General features: G+C 43.4%; 1 protein-coding gene across 12 annotated transcripts in view; it reads right to left on the bottom strand.

Moving 5' to 3' along the window:
- MTSS1 (MTSS I-BAR domain containing 1) overlaps positions 1–24,830 on the bottom strand; it is a 126,869-nt gene that overhangs the window by 26,472 nt on the left and 75,567 nt on the right. For all 12 annotated transcript variants that reach the window (XM_059836180.1, XM_059836176.1, XM_059836184.1 and 9 more), the window contains exons 4-6: positions 8,019–8,103; positions 6,666–6,757; positions 4,574–4,648 (exon numbers count right to left, since the gene is read on the bottom strand). In XM_059836180.1, coding sequence (XP_059692163.1) covers positions 4,574–4,648; positions 6,666–6,757; positions 8,019–8,103 — 252 coding nt within the window. The remainder of the gene's footprint in view (positions 1–4,573; positions 4,649–6,665; positions 6,758–8,018; positions 8,104–24,830) is intronic.

Genomic DNA, 24,830 nt, shown 5'->3' with positions numbered 1-24,830 from the left:
GCTCTAAAACACAAACAGGTCATCTTTGCTAACCGGGAGGAGGGAAAGAAAAAGCACTTTGGGCAGTATTACAGTAAATTAATAATCATGTTCTACTCTCTCAACTTCATTAAAAGTAAGAATACTTTCCAAAACTGCTGCATGCTCAAAAGTAGAGGTTGTGAGTTTGGATACTCAACGTTGATGGGACACAAGATGAAATGTAGTGAATGTTAAGGGCACTCTCCAGAAACTTCTATGAATGGCTTACAGATAAAACTCGTTTTTTACATTAACATCTGTTATATTATTGGTAGAGTTACATATAACTCTTTTTCACAAATCTGTTTGGATTTAAATATTTTCCTCAAAGCTCACACACAGTGTCACATGAAGAACCTGAAAATGAAACCTACCAGTCAAGTTATAGGCAGAAGGAAAACCTGTCTAGTTAGTCATTAATAGCCAAGCTGAAATACAAAAAATAAAGCCAACATGCACTCCAGATTTTACATATACATTCAGTTATATTTTAAGTTAGTCACTTGATGCTTTTTTTTTTTAAACTAAGAATCATGCATTTTGTTAACCTTCCAAAACGGTTACATGCAGAGCCACAGCTGCTATCTCTCCTCTGAATTCAATATAGCATCAACAGCTTCTAGCAGCTATGTATCCACTTATGAGCCCTTGACTCAGCAGAAATCTAAACATGGAATTTATTTTAAATATATGCATAATTATTCTGCTGACTCAGGTTAGCTGGGCTGACTTCTGATGTCCAATGTTTGTCTGAAAACAAAGAGCAATTCAGAAGATGTGTGCAGTTCCATGCACTACACAGCTTCATCTGTCCAGACAAGAGTAAAGTTTCAATGCTGGGGTGGGCAACATGCCCCACGGGCCTGTTCCCCTTGGGAATAAGGGCATAAGGAGCAACTCGAAGATCATCATGACACCCCCAGGGGCTGCATGGATCTGGGAGGTGCACCAGGATCCTATTTAGACTACATATACTTAGACTTCATATGGATTTTTTTTTTTTAATAGTCAAAGACAACAAAGAGAATGAAAATTATCCCTGTAAGGTCTTTCGAAATGCAAGACTTTCATTTACACACAGGCTTGTCATTTTACCAGCTATACTCTAGCAAACTTCCAAGAAGGACCCTTAACACCTTTTTGTTTTGTTTGGAAGCTTGGTGTTTTCCCCGTCACTTCAAGCTTTGGAAACACCTTTATTGCAATTAACACACCTACTCTGCAAAAAATTTCTAATAAATGATCTTAAATGCCCGGCCTGAACTTTCAACTTGGCCGCATGGAACCAGAACAAACAGACCATGCACAAGTCCAAAAACAGACAAACCCCAATGTGTTCAGTCCCTTAGCGCTAAGGTGGGGTGCCCAACCTGTAGCACTCCTACCAGGACAAGCCACGCAGCCCATGGCCCTCTCTCCCAAACGTCCTTGGGATGCAGGCAAGGAGCAAGGAGCTGCTACGCATGCTACAGCTGTCGGCAACGAGAGGAAGCCTCTGCAGCCTGATGCAGCAGGGAGAGAGGATACCACTGCCATGACACGAATGAGAAGAGAGGGTTGTATTTGAGTTCCTAGATCTGAAGCTGCCCAAAGCAGAAGGAAACCACTTTCCCATCCAGTCACAGCAGAAAAAGCTTGAAGGACATTTTTAGTAGCATGCACAGTATTTAAGCAAATCCAGAATTCAGCAAACATCTCACTTGCCCACAGATGATCATAAGGTTAATTCAAAAATATTCTTACAAGCGCTAGGAAGGGAATGAATTGGTTGTTTTAGAGTTCCCATAGGTGAGTCAGTAACTTTACAGAAAAATCAAAGGGACAGGTCCTGCTTGAGGAAGAACAGAACAAAAAAAGTAAGTCTGAGCAACAGGGAAACAGGAGAGTTTAAGACACAGTAAGACATTCATGCACTCAGCCACATGCCTGCCAGGACAGTTTCACCCAATAGTTTTCCAGCCCGTAGTTGAAACCTCATTTATGACCTAATGCAGAATCACTTCTGCAGCTTTATCATTTTATAAACAAACCCCTTCTTGATTTTTTTTAACTCTCAGTGACAGTAAGACCAACATACTTCACCATGTAGCACATTAAACAGATCTGTCAAGGTGGGTACATATGAAAAAGTTTTCATAACGTTTGACATTGCACTCAGACCAATGCTTTACTCCTTCAAGGGAGGGATCAAAAAGGCAAAGAGGGGAAAAAGCATCTGCTACTTTTTTTTCTTCTATGTTTAAGTGCTGTATTTAACTTGCAAGAAGATAGGGTGAACTTCCTCCCACCTCCCACCCACTCATGCTGGGAACCCACAGGGCCAGCAGCTTTGGGCATTCATTCTCACACCCGTATGAGCCTCAGCACATCACTGCATCTCTCCTCCCCAGGGGCTGCCAGAACAACTCTCAGTTCCTCAAAAATACTGCAGCTCCTCCTTTCCCCTGTACCGGCTACCTGCAAGCCTTCATCGCTTCCACCTTCCCCATACACGTCCCTCTGCGACCAGCTTTAAGCCCACCTCAGTCCAATCGGGTTTGTGCTCTGGACCCAAACGCCACATGTGTGGCAGCAGTTCTCAGGGATACAGCACAGAACTACAGGAGGTTCATTGACAACTCCAAAAGCATGTCATAACAGCAAAATTAATCAAGGGAATGACATTAAAACAAAAAGAAAAAAGTGTTCAATCGTAGCATGGCTGCTATAAAAATGATAGCAAAATGAAGCCTGTTCCACTCCCTGCTCAAAGATGTTTAATCCTGAAGGAGGACAAGGCACCAGTGTGCTGACCCTCACCACTAGACGTGGCACACATATGGAGAGGGAGACAGGAACCCAGAAAATCCAAGGAGAATGTCCACTTGCTTTAACCACTGCTGACAAACACCTACGGTGGCATCTGCAGTACAACAACAGTGGGTTTTTTTCCAGAAGGCTTTAAGTGCTTCTCTCTCCTCTTCCCACCTCACCGTCTCTTCCTCCAGCATTGCAGATTGATTTATTCAATACTCAGAACCAGCATAAAAGGGAGCTGGAGCCACATAGCTGTCAATTCATAGAAACAGGTTCAAAAAACGATTCCTTCTTCCCAGATCACGGACATGCTTTTCTCAGCTCTCACCTACCATGCATTGAGGGGTTGTTTTTATCACACAGGGACAAGAAGTGATGAGACCAGAAAAGGGGGGAAGAAAGGAAAAGAAACAGAGGGAATATCACAGACTCTCTAAAGCTGTTGGTCTGAAGTCAGACAATTCGTCACACAAAATGAGAAACACGTTTATACATCACCCAAAAATAAAATCTTATCACAAAAAAATCGTGTCCCCTTAAGATGACCGTTCTGATTTAAAACACTAAACTTTTCCCATGGACAGACAGACACACAGAGCCTACTGAGTCAAGTTCCCTCTTGCTGGCTTCCATCTCTCCCTCCCTCATCTAAAGTCCGCTAAAATTCAAGAGCAGTTTTCCAGTCATGTGGCTTTCTACCAGTGTAATTATTGACTCACCTATTAGGAAGGACAGTTAGAGACAGCTCATCTGTTCTGGATAACACTTACACAATTTAAAAAGTTCAAGAAACTCCCTGCCCCAGCATTTATTTTGCTTGTCCCTGGGCTCACAGTTTTCAGACGGCAGAGGAAGCACAAGTTGCAACCTGCAGGCTGAGAGCTGCTCAAAGCACACTTCCTACCCAGCTGGGAAGAGCCCAGCGCTGGGAAAGGGAACCAGAAAGTCTGCTTCTGTACAAGCTCTGTATCATTCTTCCAAAGCTTGGCAGGGTTTGCACTTGGCCAGGTAAAACCCTTCGTGATGGCAATGCTGCAGCTATCAGTGATGCACGTTTCTATTAACATGATGATGAAACTCCCGTGACAAGATGGTGGTGGGAGAGCGACAGGAACATGAGATTCAGCTGCTAGAAAAGACAGATTGCCCTTGTGGAGAACTCCCTTTCTTTTCTTACTCATCTTTAGTTTCTTATGGTTGCCAAGTGCCCTCCCCCTGACAACAACCCCCCCCCCCCCCCCCCCCCCCCCCCCCCCCACCCCCCCCCCCCCCCATGCTACCTCTCACACTTGAGAAATAATGTAAGGTTTAGGAGATTACAGGCTGTTAAAAAAAAAAAAAAGAAGAAAGGTGGTAGAAAGGGAGAACAGTGAGAAATGTTAATAGTTACAGAACATTTACATAATGGCTTTTTTATATTATTCCAAAAGATTCTAGAAAATTTTACAGGTATCTGCACAAGTCATGTTACAGTGTCAACGTTCCTAACAGGAGTAAGTTAGCAGCAAGCGCTCTATTTTAAAACATGATTGAATTTGTACAAACAGTTTTAAGGCTTTTGTATAAGAGCATTCGACAGCAGCTTCAGAATATGATTTAAATGACACATAGTAATTGTACTCTGGTGTTCAGGTACGTACCAGGAATATATTACAGGGGATCGAATTATTACAATAGAAAGTCCTATCGCTGTTCAGTCTTTGTCAATGAGCAGAGCACAAAAGGTTTTTAACCGTACAAGCATGGAGCAAGTTACCTTTCTTTGCTTTCTTCTGTAGCTTCAGTGTGTCAGACGATTTCTTTTTTATCTCTTGGCGGGCTTTTTTGTACTCTAAAAATTTAAACACATAGTCTCTATTATCAACACACTCGATGTTAAAATGGACGTTTTTCACAGAAAAGGCTATGTTTAAAGACATTAGACTACAAATTTTAAGAGGACAGCTACTTTTAATCAAAGTGACTTAAAACTCGCATTTTGTAGTGCCTATATGTTTGGCTTAATATAACATTTTAGGGTGTGAGCACATTCACATACCAAAATCTTTCCCAAATAAACAAAGCCTTTACAGAAATAACAACTGAGAACACAGTACAAAATTAGAGTGCTTTTCATTTCAGAGACTCATCCACTCTCAGGAATGGAAAACAGAGATGACAGGTTTCTTGAAACATCTGTGTTCAAAAACAAGTGTCCAGAAATGACAAGGCAGAGAATATCCCGTGATCCCTCTCCAGCATGAGAGTCAGGCAGAGGGAGAGGATGCTAAAACTTTGCCCAAGAAAGGGTCACATTGCCAGCTCTTTCTGATGAAGTGGAGCACACTGCAGTTGTCCTCATTTCCACATGAGCTGCAAATCCCGGGAGAATTAAAATCCCAGAACAAAGTATTTCCCCTCTAATCCAGGCACACTAAAGGTAACAGACAGGAAAACTGATACTTTAAAAAAAAAAACGATAAAAAGCATGTATGCATGTATATACGTATATCTTCAGGGGTGGGTGCCAGGAGGATGGGGCCAGTCTTTTTTCAGTGGTGCCCAGGGAGAGGACAAGAGGTAACAGACACAAACTTGGTCATAGGGAAGTTCCATCTAAACACGAGGAGGAACTTCTCTTCTTTGAGAGTGGCAGAGCACTGGAACAAGCTGCACAGAGAGGTTGTGGAGTCTCCTTCTTTGGAGATATTCCAAACTCGCCTGGACACATTCCTGTGCAGCCTGCTCTAGGTGAACCTGCTCTGATGGGGGGGTTGGACTAGATGATCTCCAGAGGTCCCTTCCAACCCCTATCATTCTGTGATTTTGTGATACGTATACACTTTAACAAAGGAGGTCAATGTTATTACTCTTCTATAGATGGAAAAACAGAAGCAGGCTGGTGGCAGGCACAGGAACTGTACTGGGGCCAACTGCACCCCCAACACCCAAGTCTACCCTGGTGATTCCTCCCTCCTGCTCACTACCTGCTTAACACTCTCTGGAGCACAAGGTAGAAATTTTTTCAAGCGCGGCTGATTTAGCTGCTTCTATTTGACCACAGTAATAGTGGGGCAAGAAGCAAATCCTTTTTTGGAGGCCAAGCACACTTTTTCCTGTCAGTTCTCACCCTCCCCAAAATAAATTATGGTGATGCTGCTTCTTTCAGACATAGCAAAAGTCTTCAGTTTTCAAGGGTCAGTGGTGAACTGCAACCTGCTTTCAGCACCCGTGCTAGAGAGCCATCATCCCTAACGCAAGTTTGGCAACGCCAAAGGCATCTACCAACATGCTCTTTCTGTGCAGGACTTTGCTGCCTCCTGCTCATTCCCCCAGGAAAGGCTCTGGAGCTGTCATCAGCACTGCAGCTCTCAGCATCCCATGTCCGACAATACAGCTTTCGCGTTCCCCAGGTGCACATTTCTGCATCACATCAGATATAAAATAACAATGCTGAATGTTTTACAGGGCTGTGCATTCTCTGGAGGACTATGTCTGAGACATAACATGATCTTACAGTTAGCTTTTAACTACACCCCGGGGCTTTGCAGGGATAGACGCGGCATCCCCAATCCTCAGCACTATTGGAGATCATACAGTGAGAGCGGGCTAACAGAGTTAAAACTAGTCACTGCTTACCAGTTTAGAAAAACAACCCACCCCTTGGGGTCCTGCAAACTAAACCTTCAAAATGTATATGCAAGGGTTAAAAAATTGTTAGGCATTTTGGGAGAGGAGTGTTTTAGAAGAGAAAAGTTGCTATACATATTTAAGCACGTCATTCAGTTCCCCAGTACAAACATGAAAAGAGGAAGAAAAGCTGATATTACAATCTTACTCCTATTAAAGAATTCTTCCTCTGTAACTACCTTTTGCATGGTCTTTATCCAGTTGATTGGCCACTTTCTTCCACTCTTCCATCTGTTCTTGAAGTGGGTTTATCAGACAGTCAATTAAAGCACTAATTTTGTTGAAAAAACACAAAGAGCAATCAAATCCTGCAGATGCCCCTATTCTTATATAGAGAGCCAAGGTCAATATTGGAGTATTTTTACTTTTCGCTGCGACAGCTACCAGTGTCACAATGTAAATATCAGAACATAAAAATGTTTACACTGGAGAAAGCAAAAGAAAGGACTGGATCAAAAAAAATCCACATCACAAGATAACCAGAACTACTGCGCAGAAGTTCAGGACAGTGAGGAACAGAGCGTAAACCAGAGGAGTGACCTGAAAGAGGGCCAATGTAAACAGTCAGATCCTACCTATCTGACACACAAAGAGCAGTTTAAATGGATACTCCGGAGACTGGAAAGGTTCATGCAGCCATGAAGATGATAAACTTAAATAATACATGTACATGCACAAGAAGCCAGAGCAGTTGTACAAGCAAACAACATCCTGCCCGCTGATGTGCCTCACCTCTCACCAGTGGAGTCCATGATACAGCACTAGTAATGCTCCAGTAATTGATGAGATTGGGATTAGATCACTTAAACAGCTAACTCTGGGGTAACTAGAGACTAAAGTTGTCTCCTCACAGGCAATTTCACAAAAGTCTTTATTTTAAAAGGGAAAAAACATACCAGGTCATCAGGCAAATGGTGAAGCATCATTTTGGTTCACCTCAGGTCAAGTATAACTTTTAAGTCTGGTTTAGAAAGGCACATGTGCAAACTACTACTTACTACATAAGTAAGGTGTTTATGTATAGCCTAGCTTACACATGAGTTAATCCTCTCCCATCACCTCTACAGTCTAACTTTAACTGCAAAAAGGGGATGAGAGAATTTGCCTTTTCCATACTTGTTTGCTGTAAGTTTCTCTCCTGGCCACAAGCTATTTGGGCTCTCCAGTAAGCTGAGGAAGCAGCACAACACTTGCTGCTGCTTTAAAACTTAGCGACAAAGCTTAAATTCCTGAAACAAAGACAGGTCGGTCACATCAGCAGCTGCCTGCTCAGCACTGAGCAACAGGAACTGACAGTGGGAATTTGCAGCATTTAGAGTGATTTGACGTGACAAGCCCAGTCCCCAGAACGTGCAGTGAAATCCTGCATGTTCACAACACCTAGCGTGCTGCAGGGGAGAAGACAACTGCTGTTCTCAGTGACACGGCCAGAGATCAGCTGGAAAGCCAATGCTGGTGAACAGCTTTAGGCATTCCTCAGTAGCAAACAAAAGATGAACCTCGAGCTCAGGGCCAGGTACAGAGCCACTCACCTTGAGAACTGCCGGAGTTTGGACTCTATACTTCTGTGCCTCATACACATCCTGGTGAGAGCAGACCCAATCTCTCTGGTACCACCTGAAAAACAAAACACAAGGCAGGTGAGACCCCTGATGAGATTCCTGCCTGCAGCGTAGGCATGTCAACCAGAAGGCAGGTGCCAAGTCTTCCAGAGCAACTGTAAAAGAGATTCGTAACAGCTGTAGAATTGACCAGGCTATTAACCAGGCAGACCTCAGGGATATCTACCACCATGGGAAGAGATTAATTCTTATTCATCCAGGGACCAGAACTGACCAATTAAACACCATTAAAACACAGTTCTTCCCAGCAGCTTTATGTACCATGAGGCCAAACTCCTTGGCAGAACAGTTAAAAGAAAGGGTTTAAGATGTCAAAAGACAAGACGCAAAGCTGGCAAGCAGGCAGGCATCTACGGACAGTTTATTTCCACATTCGGGAAATCAACCTAGGGGATTCGATCCAATTTTCCCGTATCCAGATTTTTTAGACCCAATGCCTCAAAAGGATCTTCCTCCTCCAGAATATGTGACTGTGCTGGTGTTGGCAGCCTCATGCATCACTGACACATACCGTCAGTGTATCGCACGTACCTGCCATCCCGGGTCGCGCATATATTCCCGTTACATTGCCAGGAGGTGGCACTATTTGCTCTAGACCCTCATCGCGGTTTCTGACACCTGCATGACAGCAAGAGTAATTTTTTGCAAGTGTTCCTCCTCCAAAGTTTTCCCTTTTAAAAGCACATATTCCTCCATTTGTCACTTTAATCAGCATTACCAACTTTGATCAGCCTATTGAATTTCAATATAATTTTGTTTTGGTCAGTGTTAGTTTTGATAATTGTTTAGTTCCTATTTCCAAGCCAAAGCTACTATTCTCAGGGGACAAACATAAACCTTTGTACGAAGCTTTTCCAAACTGTAGTATTCTCTGCAACGGCGCGGATACCAGCATCTATTTGAAAGTCTCATTTCGTTATTAAAATAACCTTAGGCTTGTAATATACAGTAAAATATCTTCCTTAGGCTTTAACAATGGTATTGCACAAGTAAAAAATACTTTCCTAGTAAAGAAACTTGAAAATTTTAATAATTTTATTTATTTTTTAAGCACGAAAATAAGTCACTATCTTCCTGCATTCTTGCAGAATTAAATCCTGTGCCCACGAAATGGCTCTGGAACAAAGACACTAAATAACTGGAACAAATTGTGGCTATTTGGTATTTTCCATTGTTCAAAAAGATAAACAGAAAGTCCTTTGTCGCTTTCCCCATTACTCATGTTTTTATAAGGAGCTTTTGAAATAATATTATTTGGTAACACTGAAGAGCTGTAGCCTCGCTGCATATGGGTGGCTGGGAAAAGCATACAGACTCCAGCCTGGATCCAGACCCATCGCTTCCGGCAATGCTGCGCTTGCACAAGCTGTGGTAAGACTCTGGTAACTCGAAAAGCAATACAGAAGATGGGGAAAGGCGTAATGGAGAGAAAGCAACTGGAAGACAATGCGCACAACAAAAAGTGGACCTCTGTCCCAAAACATGGGCATTTTTCTTTGGAGCCACTACCAAATAAAACTCACTCAGAGCCTAATGACACAACTCCACGGCAGAGATGGAGAAACAAACCAAAAACTTCCACGACATTGGCAGAGCAATTCCCAATTAAGTTTAAGCAAAAGGCAGGTTTTTCACTTTGAAAACTCACTGAAATACTGGAATATTAAGGACTGTCAATGGTTAAGTGACAGTGCTTTCCTAAGCCCATTATATGAAAAAAAGAGTAGTTTCACAACAATAAATAGGAAATACGGCACCATGTGTTTTGAAGACTAGGAAACAAGGGTCAGTTACTATTAATATTAAATTGCAGGGCAACAAAATTTTAACTGAAACCCCAATAACCCAGGTATAAATATATCCCCTCAACATATAGTACAGATGGATGGGCAAGGTCAGCAAAACAGCTATACAAAGTTAGGTCTATACATTGGTAGTTGTGCTTGTTTAAAAAAACACAACAAAATAAAGCCTGGAATAAAAAGGTTATTTCACAGAAAAAAATCAAACCCAACTGGTTGGGGATGAGGGGACCTACTGGTTCTTCCCACCTTTTGAAACTTCATGTTATCCATAAGTGTTTACAAGAGCATGGAAGTATAAGGTGTTAATTTTATTCTGTGAATAAAAACTACTCTAACAAAGCTAAAGAAAAAGGAAAAAAACAGTTTTGAGAAGCTTTTAATGCCCCTTCTGGAAACAAGGTGTTGCAGAAGACGGGTTTAGGATCCTGCTCGGGAAAGGGAATAAGGGGTACTGCTGGAAAGTTTGGGAGGACTGAGCCAGCACCTCAGCTCGGTCAGTGCAGACCCGAGGAAGGCTGTGGGGAGTGGGTCGGGGTGAGGCTCCATTTTAACATCCCGTGCCGAGGTGTGCAGGGGGTCAGACAGTGCTGGCAAGGGTCAGCGAGGTGATTTGAACTCCTGAAGCAGCAGCTCTTGCCAACCATTTGTTGAGAAAGGTGCTGCTCAGCCCTCCCTAAAGAATGTAAATCCCTCCCAAACAGCAGTTAAATTATAACCTCAACCTGCCTAAAAATGAAGCGCTGCGGAACACGATCACTCCAAACAGCTGTGACAAGAAAGAATTCCTGTTCCTCTGCAAAATCATAACTCAAGAAATCATAACTACAATCAAGAAACTGAGTTCATTGATAAATAAACTAAGTTTACAATAAGCTGAATTCAGAATAAACCAAGTTTAACTACCTTGGAAATGAGATTTCTGCAGTACTGCGAAGTATCGACATAACACTTGCAGCAAACACATGTCCCCTGTACAGTCTTTCCAGCCGCCCTCTCTGCTTCTCTTGCTATAGGACCATTTAAAGAGTTCCCTACAGCCTCTTGCCACAAGGTATACAATGCTGTTGGATGCAGACAGGAGCAAGCTTTGGTTTTATTCCTCAAAGCCTTCTCATTCGCAGCCCGCTGCCATCTCACCACAGCCTGGCAGCTAACGGGCACGCGGTGCGTCAAGCGCCAAGGGGGGCAGGTGGCAGGGGCATGCCGAAACGCTGCTGTGTGCCAGCAGCTCCTGCCCCAGGAAAGGGGAACCCGTCTCTGTCCAATGCATGCTGCTATAATAAAGTCCCTATGCATTTCCAATTCCCGTTTAAAAGCTAATGTTACTGGTGTCTAATTAAGTGTAGGAGAGAGAACGTTTGCAAGAGACAAGAGGCTTTTTAATTTTGGCACTCACTCAATTAGCAGAGGCAAGAACCATGTCCAAGCGTCCCTACATACCTACCCAGATGAGACAGCCCATGGAGGTATGGATACACCTCCTGCAGAGTTTCTGGATGCCGAAAACAGTAGCAGAGGCATTTCAGAGGATCACCTGCTCGGCTATGCCTAAACAATCTGAGTTTTGGGGGTGCCTCAGAAATCCCTTGTTAAATATCAGCCACCAGACTGAAGGAAGGACAGTACCAGCCCATCTCCTCCCACACCTGAATCCCACTGCTCCTCCTCAATGTATTAAGTACTCCAACAGCACCTGAATTCAACAAAGCTTTACCTCACCTCCCTGTTCCCAACTACATTATCTGTGAAGAATCAAAATGCTTCCTGAGAAGGCAAAAAAAATTGAACACAGGCCTCTCACCACCCCTTAATTTATTGAGTTGGAGCACCATGGCCATTACCGATGCATTCAGCAGTCCTTCCAGGAACATGTGCGGTGCAAAGGTTTATCTCAACTGCCAACAGGTTTCTGCAAGGGTTGGTTCCCACCAGCAGAACTGCACTGATGTTCCCGTTTCCAAAGGGCTGGGATCAGCTGGCTACACAAACTGACAGAAAGGAACCATTTTGTACTACTGCAGTGGTTTAAAAATGCTCAAACGTAACAAGGGACGGTAGCTTGGATTTGCTTCTTCTACCCAATCTCAGCCAGGCAGCCTTAGTGAACAAGAGTAACATATGCTTTATGTAAGTTATCATTCGATGCTAGCGCGTGGCTAACGAGCATACTCCGCAAACAGAAACGGACCTTACAAGCAACATTAATGTGTGTGTGCAAGTCCTGGTATTAGCTACGCAGCTGAGTATTCAAAATCTGGTAAGAAGTTTATTGCACTGGGTGATGCCACAGCCATACAAGACCTGCTTCAGCTTCCAAATTAATTTACAGTTTATCCTTTCAAAAAGACCAGCTCCACAAGTGACCAATTGCCTACTTACTCAAGGACAGAGCCATGAGCCAGGCGGGCAGAAGACCAAGTGGAGATAACTCCTTTTTCAGTGCTATCAACCCACAGACATGGTGGCAGAAAGAGCATCTTGAGCAGAAGCGCATCAGGAATACACCAAAAGCATTGCCCGTCTCCACTTCACTTACAAGCACGTCCCTGGCAAAAAGTCATTACATTCTCCAGTAGCTATAATTTCCTGAAGAGAAATACTGAGGCCACATTAGCAAACTTTTCATCAAACCGAGAGTATGTTTGGTGGGTGACCTGGGCTCCATTCACTGCTCTGCAGCTATGCAAGTTAAATTACTGTGCCTTGGGCTCTCAGTTTATAAAATGAAGCTGTGAATTATCTGCTTCTCTGACACACTACAATAATTCATCCATTAAGGCAAACAATGCTTGGGAGCAGTGTAAAGTAATACTTTGAAACTTTTAATACTTTTAATGGCCTCAAGTTGCGCCAGGGGAGGTTCAGGCTAGACATTAGGAAAAAGTTCTTCACTGAGAGAGTGGTGAAACACTGGAATAGGCTGCCCAGGGAGGTGGTAGAGTCACCCTCCCTGGAGGTATTCAAGGAGCGTGTGGATGTGGCATTGTGGGATGTAGCTTGATGGACATGGTGCTGTGTGGTGTTGGGTGGGTTGTGGCTTGTTATTGTTGTTGTGTGGCGTGGGTTTTGTGGTTGTGTTGTGTGGTTTTTTTTTTTTTTTTTTTTTTTTTTTTTTTCCCCCCCCCCCCAGGTTGGACTCGATGATCTTACAGGTCTTTTCCAACCGTACTGATTCTGTGATTCTGTGATTCTGTGAAACCAGAGACAAGAGCTGTATTCATCAGAATTCCCACTCAGAGAAAGTGGCTTAACAAAATGCTCCCGTCAAATTTGATTAGAAAGTGGGTGATAACATCAGCCTTATTTCTTGTAAGTAAAAGGCAACTCTGCAAGGTAAAATACGCTTTAGCTCTCACCTTCCCTGCTTCTCCCTATTCCTGCCTAAGCCTGTAAAAAAACAAAAAACCTTTTTCATGTAAGATAATTAAACGAAAGCCTGTGGACCATGACACTACAACGAGTCGTCATAAACCCCATAAATGCTTTTCTTTCAATGCTTGCTTGTCATTCAACATTGCAGAGAGACAACAGGGAGAGATTGTAGGAAAGAGACTCAATTGTTTTACTGGAGTCATTATGTTTGTATTTAATAATGATCATATATCAAGGAAATGATTATTTGGTGAAATGTGCAGCTGTACAACTGCATGGCCTCTGTATACTCCAAACAACCCACTACAATCAACCTCTTATCTTCCTCCTCTCGCTTCACTGTTGAGCAACTCCAGAAGGCTCAGAAGATGACTGCCTTTCAGGAAGTGCCTTTAAGGCTCCAACATATTAACGAGCTCATCTTTATCTTCAAGGGCAGAGTCCAAATGTGCCAGCTACTTCCCTCTTTCCCAAAAGGGAGAGAATGATGAAAAATGGGTGTAATACTTCTGTAATTTCAAAGTTATCAGAAGAGGCTTCCATTTTCGAGCAAAGATTAAAGCAGGAGCAGAACAGAGGCTAGATTATTAAATAGAACTCTGAACATGGAGGCCATGACAGGATGACTAACAGTAGGACATTTTAAGTTAATGGTCATTACTCAACCCTTATCCAAACTCATGCTGTTAGAAGAGCAAGCAGTTTCCATCAGTGATTACACAGGGCATGGACCTTGATCTTGCAAAACTGTTTATGTGGATGCCTCCATGAAACTGGAGTGCCAGGGTGTTACAGCAGACAGGGAAAAAAAGGAGGACTTTTGCCTAAAAGTGACCAGCACAGAGGTTGTAAGCATTACCACTGGGACAGAAACCTGAAAATGGAGCTATGGTAGCACTTTATGTTTCAGGGTGTCAACAGCCTCCAGGTAAGGCTTGTAAGTTGGAAAAACACATCAAGAACTGCGGACAACAGAGGGATGTTGTTCAGCATCTACCAGCCAGGAAAAGAAAACAGGACACCCTTATTCCTACAGCTACTAAGAGCCCTTCTGAGCAGCGCTTGGCAGTCTCTGAAAGTTGCTGCTCAAAACCAGCTAAAAAACATTTCCTGAAGTATTTAAAAAAAGTTTTAATTTAGACATCTTTCAGAGAAGACTGGATCAACAAATGCAGATTCAAGGTCAAACGCGCCTAAGGATTTTAGATCAACCAAATTTAATAGAACAACTGTGGCAGACCATTGTCATGTACCGCATCTCTGTGGTTGTCATTGCAAAGGAACAGCTTTCTTGCAATGTTCAGTCGAGTGCCCTTTGGGGCAAATTGCTTGGAAAATGTATTTATAGAGGCCTGATACAAAGTTGTCACATTTGCTGAGCCCCATGCAGTCCAGACGATCCTGAGAAGAAAACGCAGTAGGTGGTTTATTTTCTCTTTTGCAGAAGAAACTAGCATTTGTTCATGGATGGGACGAACAGGATCTCAAATTGCATTTGCATTGATTTTAAAGGAGGAAGAAGAGTTAAAAAGAAGACTGGCAGTGGCAGCTAGTTAAAGCAGTAAAGCAGCAAAAGGAATACGAAACCTGAGCCATCCCTAGCCCACAGCCTGCCCTTGCAACTGCCAGCTTTAGGAAGTCCTCAAAACAGACTATGACCATGTTCCAGTCAGTATGTTAAAGAACATGCAAGAAAGCTCTTATGACTTCTGATGTAGCTTATTCCTCTGCTCAGCAGCATTTTTGCTTACCCTAGCTGTTCTCCTAGCAGAGTACTGGACAAGATCCTCGCCCCATGGGACTCAACACGAGCATTGCCGTTAAACAAGTAGGGTCAGAATTTCACCCACGCACACAGAGGTCACTATACAGTCTATCAGACACATTACATACGGTCATGAACCAGCTCTGCTATGATCTTTGAACAGTTTGGGTTTAGTCAGCCTTCAGGGCACTCTGAAAATCTCACCTGTTGCGCTCTGCTTTTAAAGAGGATCTCACACAGCCAGGTGTCTGGAAATGCTTTGGGAAGGTTTAAGTTAAGTTATCGTAGGGTGCATCAATTCGATTTTGGAGAAACTTAGTCGTCTGTCATTGATTCATGAATTTGTAAGAGACACAAAATGCATCACTGAACCATGACATCCTATTAGAGAGCAGCAAAAGTCCAGGCAGAAGTGTTTCACAGTAACAAAAGCCTCAGGTTCGAGCATGTCTGTGTCAGGAGTGCAAGCTGGCCTGGTCCTTCCTCCTCCCCCTTTCATAAATGGTGTTGCCAGCACATACAGAAGCATTTTGCTTCTGGAGATTTCTTTCAAGAATTAATATCCATCCCTCCTCACAAGTGCTTGTTGCTTGATTTTATGAACCCAGGGTTCTGCATCAAGGTTTAATGCCACAAAAATAAAGCATCATTAGAAACAGATTTGCTTAGAAGAGCAAACACCACATTTGTGTTTTTCAAGGGCCGTTATTTACATTTTATGCTTTGGAATACAAATAATTTCATTACTGAAAACATATAGGGTCTGCTAAACATCTGTACTCATAATGAAGCTGTGCGCACTAATATTGTCCCTACCTTTTCCCCATTTCTTTTCAAATTGATAGTCGAATGTATTTCCTAAATCATTCTATGAATAGCTACGTAAACGTAACGGTCTTAATCTGAGCAGCTCCAACTGCTTTGCTCCAAATGCTACACCTACTACCAGCTTAAGAAAGGCAGGCAACAAGAGTCATCAAGCTCGCTCTCCAAAAAAAGAAGGAGCACACTTATAAAAAGGACTCTTTATAATGAAAAGGGCATTCCTGAAGAATGTGAGGCCAAACCTGGGTGCTATTTTGGGGTAACCCCTCACCTGTGCAGCATCGCAGAGCCGAGCCACCAGCCGACGGGTGTCTAAAGGCTCGCTTCATCAGCCAGGGACGCTCACTGCACCGAGGACCACGCTCCACTGCATGCTCCAGATGGCAAAAAGATGGAGACCTGGTTCAGACCTATTTAGATAGCCAGAACCTTTGATCTCCATACCTTCATGAATCTAGCTCTAAATGAATGCTTAATGTCAGCCCGATGTGTGAAGAAGGCAGTAACTCAAGATCCTTATGTTCTTCTGAAGTACAGCTCTTTATTTTATCTGGGCACAGCTATGAACTGCGATGTAATCTGATTAGATGCCAGCAATATTCAATGAGGGGAAGGGATAATACACTTACAGCAAATGGCCTGGAACACCAAGTGCAATTCCACTGCATGCTCGGCAGCACACGCACTGCTTATTTTGAACGGGCAACTTCCACAGAGACTGTGAAAAGCCTACAGGTATCTCTGCTCTTTGTGTTCAGCTATCGGCCTTGCAAACACCTCTGACCCCAAAAGTCAAAAGCTCCTTAACTCAGGTCTCCCAACCACCTGCACTGCTGATTCCAACCCAGCAAGGATTTCAGCTACAATCAAATGGCTGCTGCCTCCAAAGCACAAAATCAAGCACAACCAGGACAAGCAGGTGCAAAAAGCAGAAGAAAAAGATTAATTTGTTTTAAAATCCAAGTCAGCAGATCTAACTGAAACTCCACAGCAAGCAGATCTGCAGAATAAGGCAGTGCTATTTTTACATGCTGTCACTTCTTCCAACAGAGCATGCTTCCTTAGTGAATGGAGGGGAAGACCACAGAGGGACAAAGGGAGGTAAAAATCATTTAAACTACCTTAAGAAATTACCAGTTCAAGAAATTTTCGAGAAAGTTCATTATGTTTCTGTTAGTTATAAGACATACAACATCATCAACCCATCAGAAGACTTAGTGCACACCTAAGCATTGAGAACAGCATCTTAGTCTCTGGGTGCAAGAGGAAGCTCTGTCCCTGCCGCCGGTATTCAGGCATGTGGTTCCCTCTTGCTGTTGTGCCTTTGCTCAGCATTAACCATCTCTAACTGCAACTGGCATATATGGGGGGATGCTGGTGGTGATGCTACAACAGGCAATAAATCCTCTTTCTAACACTTTCTCAAGGCAGCTACTCTGTGTGCTCCAAAGGCCATTGAAAATCATGTCACATATGTATTGAAATATCCATGGCTCATCCTCATCCCCCCTGATTTATTTAGTGCACCTCCAGACTCATTTCAACTTGGCCTGATAGAAGCCTGGAGATAAAAAACACACCGCCTTTGCAGACTTCTCCTCTAAAACTCAGGAGACTCGTCAGCAGACACACGGAGAAGCCGCACACTGCTTGAATCGAGTGGCAGATAATGAAAGGGTAACAAGAATCCAGGGCAGTAGTGTTTACAGTTATCCAGCTTGCCCCAAAGCTCATTTTGCCCAGTGCTATATATAAAGACAGCTGTGCTGTTCATCAGGTCAGCTCTCCAACAGTTAACCAGTTTTGTCCTCACTGATAGGCTTTTTTTTTTTTGGCAGCATCCCACTTATTTTCAACTTCAGCTTCCTCAACCTTACTACAATGTAATGAATTTTCACAAAAGCAAAGGAGAATGTCACTGCATGGGTTTGACACCAGCTGGCTGCTTAAGCCCGCAGCACGAAGGAATTTGCTACACAACACTGAACTCGGCTTAAAACAAACCCGTAACATTCCACCTGTTACAGAAAGTGAAGTGAGGACAGTTATCTCCAAGCAGAGAAAGCAGAGGTCTTTGTGCTTTTGGCCACAAACTCAATAAACAAGTGCTCAGAAAGACACAGTGAACTCTGAATTCAAACTTTTGAACGTACAAAAGTTATGGGCATTTTCTCCTTTACTTGCAAGCAGCAAGTGAAGCAAGCTTCACACACGAACAAGGCTGCATGCAGATCAGGTGAGACAGCTTACAAGCACAGGACCGTGCTCCCCAGATCTTTGTCTGCTTTGAACGCATAGATTCACATGCTCTGCAGGCAAATTCCTGTTTATCCCCCAAATCCTTCCAAACAATCTGTGCTGTCAGGCTGCATTTAAAGCGTGCCTGCTTAAACCATGAAGAGTGCAGCAGGAGAAAAGCTTCAAGAGTTCTTTGATTCACAAAAAGAAAAAAGCACATCTTGTAGAAAAGATCAAATGAAACTGCAGAGGTGTACGGCATTACAAACATGGCATACAGCAAGACACTTAGCAGCACTGATTGGCATGCAAACACCAAGGACGTGCAAGGACGTGCTCTTTCTGCAAGGGCAGAGCAACTGGATTTCTTCTTCCAAACAAGCTCCGTTGGACTGTAGCAAACACGTCCCTGACCACTGGAACAGCAGATGCACGTAATTCTGCTGTACTTGTCTGCTGCAATGCACACCAGATCTGTAAGATCTGTGCAAGAAAGCTAAGTTTTAAAATATCACTTGACCACCCTTAGTAAGAACAACTGCAAGAAGCTTCAGGAAACCAGGATTTGAATCAATGAAAAAGACTAGAAACCAAAAGACAGAGGGAAAACAAAGATGAATTAAGAACAGGGCTTTGCAAATGTCAGAAGAACCCATCCTGCGCCCACAGAAGTTGCTTCACAGCACTGCTTCTCCATCTTTTTAGCCATTCCCTCACTGCAGTACAGAACACGTTTTGTGACTCCTCCTGTTGAACAGCCCCTAGGGGAGGAGCGGGACGGGATTTGCACCTTACACTGCATGCAGGACAAACCTTCAGAGTACTATTACCATTCTAGCCATGTCCTGCTTATCTTATAGTCCTTAAGCATCAAACCAACTGGGGTTGGGCAGTTTTAAATAAGGCTGCCATCCACATACAGAGTGCTGCTAAGGTTTTCTTAGCGATAGCATGCAAAACTACATTAATACCCTTCTTAGGGGATGCCCCTCCTTCCGCTGTAGGAAAGTGTACATGTCTGTATGCTCCCCTCCAAATACTGGTGTAACATCTTTGGTTACTGGTCCCTCCTTCCAGCATCTCATGCAAAAAACAGCGAGACAAAACTGGAAGGGACCTCAGGAGGACATGTGGTCTGTTCCCCCACTAAAAGCAGGGCCAACTTTGATGAGGTTCCTGGGGGTCTGTCCAGTCCAGCTTTGAGTGCCTCCAGGGGTGGAGATTCCCGGGCTCCTCTTCCAGTTGCTGACTAGTACCACTGTGAAAATTGTTTTCCTTACCTAAAATCCAGAGTCCACTGTCCCAGCAGTTCAAATCCATGGTTTTCCAAGTGCCTCTTGTGAGGCTGGTCTCCCCTGACACTGCTTCATCAACATAACACAGTAAATACATGTGGAAAGTGTTTATTAGTTTTATCCAAATAAAAGCTTTGATGCCAAAGGATTTCAAATATCCACCTTATGCACACAAAACAGCATTATCACAACCCAATCTGGGAAAAAATGACATCTGTGGTATTTTCAAAATGACACAAAACCAGTTAAAGTCCACCTACAAAAAGCAGCCAGTCCAAGCACTAAGTTGTTCAAATGCAGCCATGTACATTTACTTCTGCTGCATTTCTTAGGGTTTCGCAAAAAATGAATGCACAGTACTTTATGGTTAAGGTGATTTTAGTACAGAAACATTCATCTGGTCATTTGACATATCTGGTAATGCAGGAAATCCATCTAACCTTCACAGCTCCTCACACGCTCTGATGCTCCCTTGTTCTTCTAACAGACCTCATCAACCTGCACCCACAATACACAGTTGGCTGTGACCTATTGCTATTCATTTGCCTGTTAAAGACAAAAGGAAGTGTCAAAGTTGGATGGAGGATTTCTGACCTAGGCTTTAAGCACTGTAATACATAGGACTAGCATATAAATTACAAGTTCAGAGGAAAGTGCTCAGAAAGGGTCACCTCCTATTTAGAATTTATCAACTACTCCCCCCAGAGATCACCTTGATTTAGTACCATGTAACCCATATTCCCACATTTCACAATGATATTGTTACACAAAAGGTTTATCTTCCTTCCACCCTGCTCAGCCATGTGAAGCAGGAACAATCAATTCACCCAGCTCTTCTCCCAAAGATGGTCAGCTTGAGGGACAGGTCACTCAGAAATTACACTCACACATAAACATACACACAGTTACAGAGAGTTTGAGGAAACCCACATTTGTAACACTGGGCTGGACATGCTAGGGAAGAAAAGCCTTGGATCACTCAACAGAAAGTCATCTTGCCACGTGGTCTCAAAACCAGTTTGTAACACACAGGTCCAACAGAGATGATGAGATTTTATTTTGCTAACTGAAGGGAGAACCCCCGGGTTTTGGAAGCTTTACGACTTGGGCTCTAGTCCCAAATTCCCAAGCGTAAGCTTGACTCAAATCTGTCTGCTGCTCAGCAGCGTGTTCAGCTCTGTCCTAGACTGAAAGGCAGAAATCTTGCAAGACAGTGAAAAATACAGTCTGCAGAAAAAGGATGCAGCCTCTCTGAAGAAGTGTGCAGGAAACAGGCAATTACTGAATTGCCCACCTTCCCCTGACGGGTAGTAACACTTTAAGGCACTGATTCATGAGCTGTGTTTTTCAAGATGATGGTGTGTACCCTACTGCAAGTCCACAGGCAGTGCAAAGCCCAGGCTGCCATAGAACTGTGTTGAGATCATGGCAACCAAATGCTCTACAGAGCAAAGCATCTTGTCACTGTGTATCCATCAAGGAGGAATCCCCACGTGAGCTGCTCAACAACACCTCGCGTGCCTATAATGTCTGCACTAAGAAGTAATTTATGGTTTTATTTAAGGGGAGCTTCTCGAAAGAGGGCAAAGGTGCTTCAAATTGTTTTCCCCAGAGTAAAGTGCGTATGCAGATAGTTCTTGAGGAGCAGCTAACACACGGGAGTTTAATAACACGATACCGTTCTCGTTCCTTGACATTCTCCTGGGCATTGTAGGGTCAACACAGGCCAAACTTTTGCAAATTTAAAGTTGCAGTTAAAAAGAAAAACACAGATGCACACACACACTTTTCACATCATTTATAGACCAGACACAACTTGTTCCAGAAAGAATCAATCCGTTTCTCCTGCTTCTACAAATACCCACCAAGCAACTTAACCAGGCTAAATGGCCGAACACTTGTACTGGTAACTAGTTTTGTTACCACAACATGCCAGAGTGAAAATGAACCTTAAAATCTTGTTTGTATCACATTATTAATATATATAATTTTTTTTTAATGTGCTCATTTTTAACGTGGTCAACTTCTGCAGTTACACTCCAGTAAGCGTGACCTATCATCAGTCTAATAGACTTCCAATGCAACAGCAGTTTCTGATTTATTTCCCCCCATCCCACATCCTCTTCAGAGTCCATTTCTATTTCAAGCATCAGTACCCAATGCTTGCAACATCTGCAGGTTGCCAAGCTGGTTTATCTATGGAAAAATGGATACAAGCTACTTGCCAACAGAAGAAAATACACCCTGCACTGAAAACTATGGCTAGCTCGTGCTTTTGCCGTCTATCTATAAATACGGCAATGCCAACTGCTAATTAAAGCAGGCAGGTTCAAATGGTGTAAAAGCTGTAATCACAATATGACATGTGTAAGTCTCTAAATATATGTATTAAAAAATGAGGCTAAAAAACTCTCCAACCAAAACCCTGTAAAGGGATAAGCACACTCAGCTTTTTACACTGCATTAAGGAGAACAGAGAGCCGCTGATAAAGGCTACCCTGTGCAGAAAGCACAAGATACACAGTAGGAAGCACAGAAAACACAGACCATGAGCTCTGCTGTTACGTGGTACTAAAGCCATGCTCTCCTCAGGCTCCCGAGGAGCCCTTCGGCTGCTGGAGTATCTGTCCGTGACGTAAGCTGACAGTAACTGCAATGCAGCATTCGCACGGGCACCGATTATCTCTGAATTTGTCTTCCGAGGCAGCAGCACTGTCGCTCATCGTGAGCGAACTCAAGGGCATGCCTTCAACAGAAATAATTGCCACATTTAATCTGTCCAGCTGCAATCCATTTCAGATACAACCGTTTGCAAAAGGCTTTAGCCTAGATTTTTGTAACAGTTTGTTCAAAGTAGGTAAAATAAATGATTCAATTAAAAAGATAGCCCCCAAAGAACTGGTTTTTGGTACGGGAGTAAGGTTGGTATAATTGGGTCTTGATGTAAGCAGTATTTCTCTGGTTAAGAAAAAAAAATCTGTCCAAAGAAAGTAGTTAGTCTCGTTAATCTGCCATTCCCAAAAGGATCAAAAGGCCGTGAAAGGCACGGCTTGCACGACAGACTATACTAGAACAAGAACAAGGTACCTCAGTTGACAACCCAGGATAAACCAGCAATACACGTGGGACATATTCTATGCTGTGCATTGTTTTCCTATCCGGGAGATGTGGCAAAACCCTACAGCAGCAGAGGTGGGAAGCACTAAAAAATCCTGTGGAGATTGATGAATTGTAAACATTAATAAAAACAGAATCACTCAAGGAGCTCTGGTTTATCTACTAACAAAGCTTTACACCAGGTTTGCTAAAATGTAGGCGAGCTAGGAACAAATGTAGGCATGAAATAATTAAAAAAATACATTGAGCTCCGAAGAGAGGATTATTTGCTATGAAAATAAAATTAAACCTAACACTATTTCAAAGCACTTAAGAAGGTGATTGAAGACAAAATAGTTACAAACCAGGATCAGCAATTACCCATCCAGTGTCTCCCCCCTCTTACTAGGGGCAGCTCTTGCAAGTCAAGTCAGCAGTCACGATGGGCAGGAGGAGGGAAAGGATCCTCAGGGACATTTTTTCTACTAAAAACCAAATGTGAGAAGACTCCGCTTTAAACCTAAAGTGCATATAGAAGGCAGTATGATACAGCTTCCTTTGAACTTTAACTGCCTTTTGCAAAAGGAAGAAAAAATAATGTCAAAAGAAATGAGCTTGCAAAAAAAGATGAAGAGATCTTTTCAGCAGAAGCTATTTTCCAAGAGGGCACCATCTTCCTTCAGCCTGACCCCTGTGTGGGGCAGCCCCCAGGGAATAACACGGACAGGGCACTCCTCATCCAAACGCAGCTGCTGGCTACTAAAAAAGCACCTTTCCTTTACAGCTTTGTTAACAGAGTTGTGCTGGGCACATTTCAAAACAACTTTGATGCTACCGGGCTTTGCCAGGCAACAGTGTGAAACACCAACCTCTCTCTAACCTGGAGAAGTCAAACTGCGGGGGACTACGAGCGCTTGGGGCAGGATGACCACTTACCTTAGTCATCCCTCTGCCAAGGCGCGCTCCGAGCAAAAACATTCTGACAAGCAGGCAGAGACCAAAAGTGAGTGTCTTGTGCAATTTGCTCATGTAAAAATATATCCCCTGTCAATTTATTCTGCCATCTGTTACTGAGGTCAAAGGCCAATCCAAAACCTAGGCAAGCCACCAGCCCTCATGGGTGAGGTGTCCTACCTTCTGCAGCCAGCAGCGCACAAGTGTTTGATGGGCTCAGGATCTCAGCCACCTTCCTTTGGCTCTCTGGCCAAAGTGACACAGTACATTTGGAGCAAGGCTGACCAGGGACAGCCTCAGGCACAGTGCAAACCCAGGCACAAATGTGGGTCTCTGGATCTGCAGCAGGATGCTGTTATCCACCCTATTCCCGTAAAAGTTTTGGCCCCTTCTGTCTCTATGTGACTGGCATCAACATCTCCCAACAGCAGTTCTGTAGCCCTGGAAAAGGTCACTAGCACATCCAAGGATCCCTCCTAAAAATAAGAAGAACCACTAGAGATGAGAACACACAGCAGAAAGATGGGCATAAAGACAGAAATCAACACAGAGCATCTCCCAACACCTCATCGGATATCAGACCAAGGTCAATCCTCCCTCAGATCGCAAAATAGCTGTCTGTAGCCCAGACCTCTCCTCAGCTGCTCAGCTTCATGTGCGTGTTGGCTACCAAGGTACGAGAACTTGGCAGCTCATAGGAAACACATTGTTCTGGCACTGTGCTCCCTTTGACCCACTCCAAAAGTAAGAAAATGGTCAAGCTCAAAACATGCCAGTGGTCTATCAATTTAGTACAGCCAACACTTCCGAAAGGAAAAACTTCCAGGCTTAAGTCACACAGTCTTTAACCCAGGCTCTCAAACAGGCTAATTCATTTATAGCAGGATACGCTTCCTGCCATAAAACGTCCATATGCAAAAAAATATTACAAACTTCCTTCAAAATCTATATTTAAATTGGAGTGATAACACACTGCTGATATCACTGCTGATATTCACTGCTCATCACTGACTTTTTAAGCTAGCTAGAGGTTTAGATGCTTTAGCACAGGTTTCTGTTACTTTATCTGCAAGTTTTCCTCTATCACCATCCGAACACTCCTCCAGGAGAGTTGCCACAGCAGCCACCACCTGTCCTGGTGACTCACAACAGTGAATTGGATGCAATCTAAGCAGCGTGAATCATTGAGAAGAGCTATTTAAACCAAGTCCAGCATTTTGATAAGAACAGCACATCACCTTTGTCAACCTGGAAGACTCTTCTACAGCAGAGAGCATGGGAGGATCCACCAGGCAAAGAGCCAAGTCCTCTCTCTACAAACCCTTCCCGACGATTGTTTCGGTGACCGCAGGGACAACTGCAGGGGCAGGAA

Source organism: Gavia stellata, chromosome 3 (genome assembly GCF_030936135.1).
Source record: "Gavia stellata isolate bGavSte3 chromosome 3, bGavSte3.hap2, whole genome shotgun sequence".
Taxonomy (NCBI): domain Eukaryota; kingdom Metazoa; phylum Chordata; class Aves; order Gaviiformes; family Gaviidae; genus Gavia; species Gavia stellata.
This window is presented reverse-complemented; position numbering and strand designations above follow the sequence as displayed.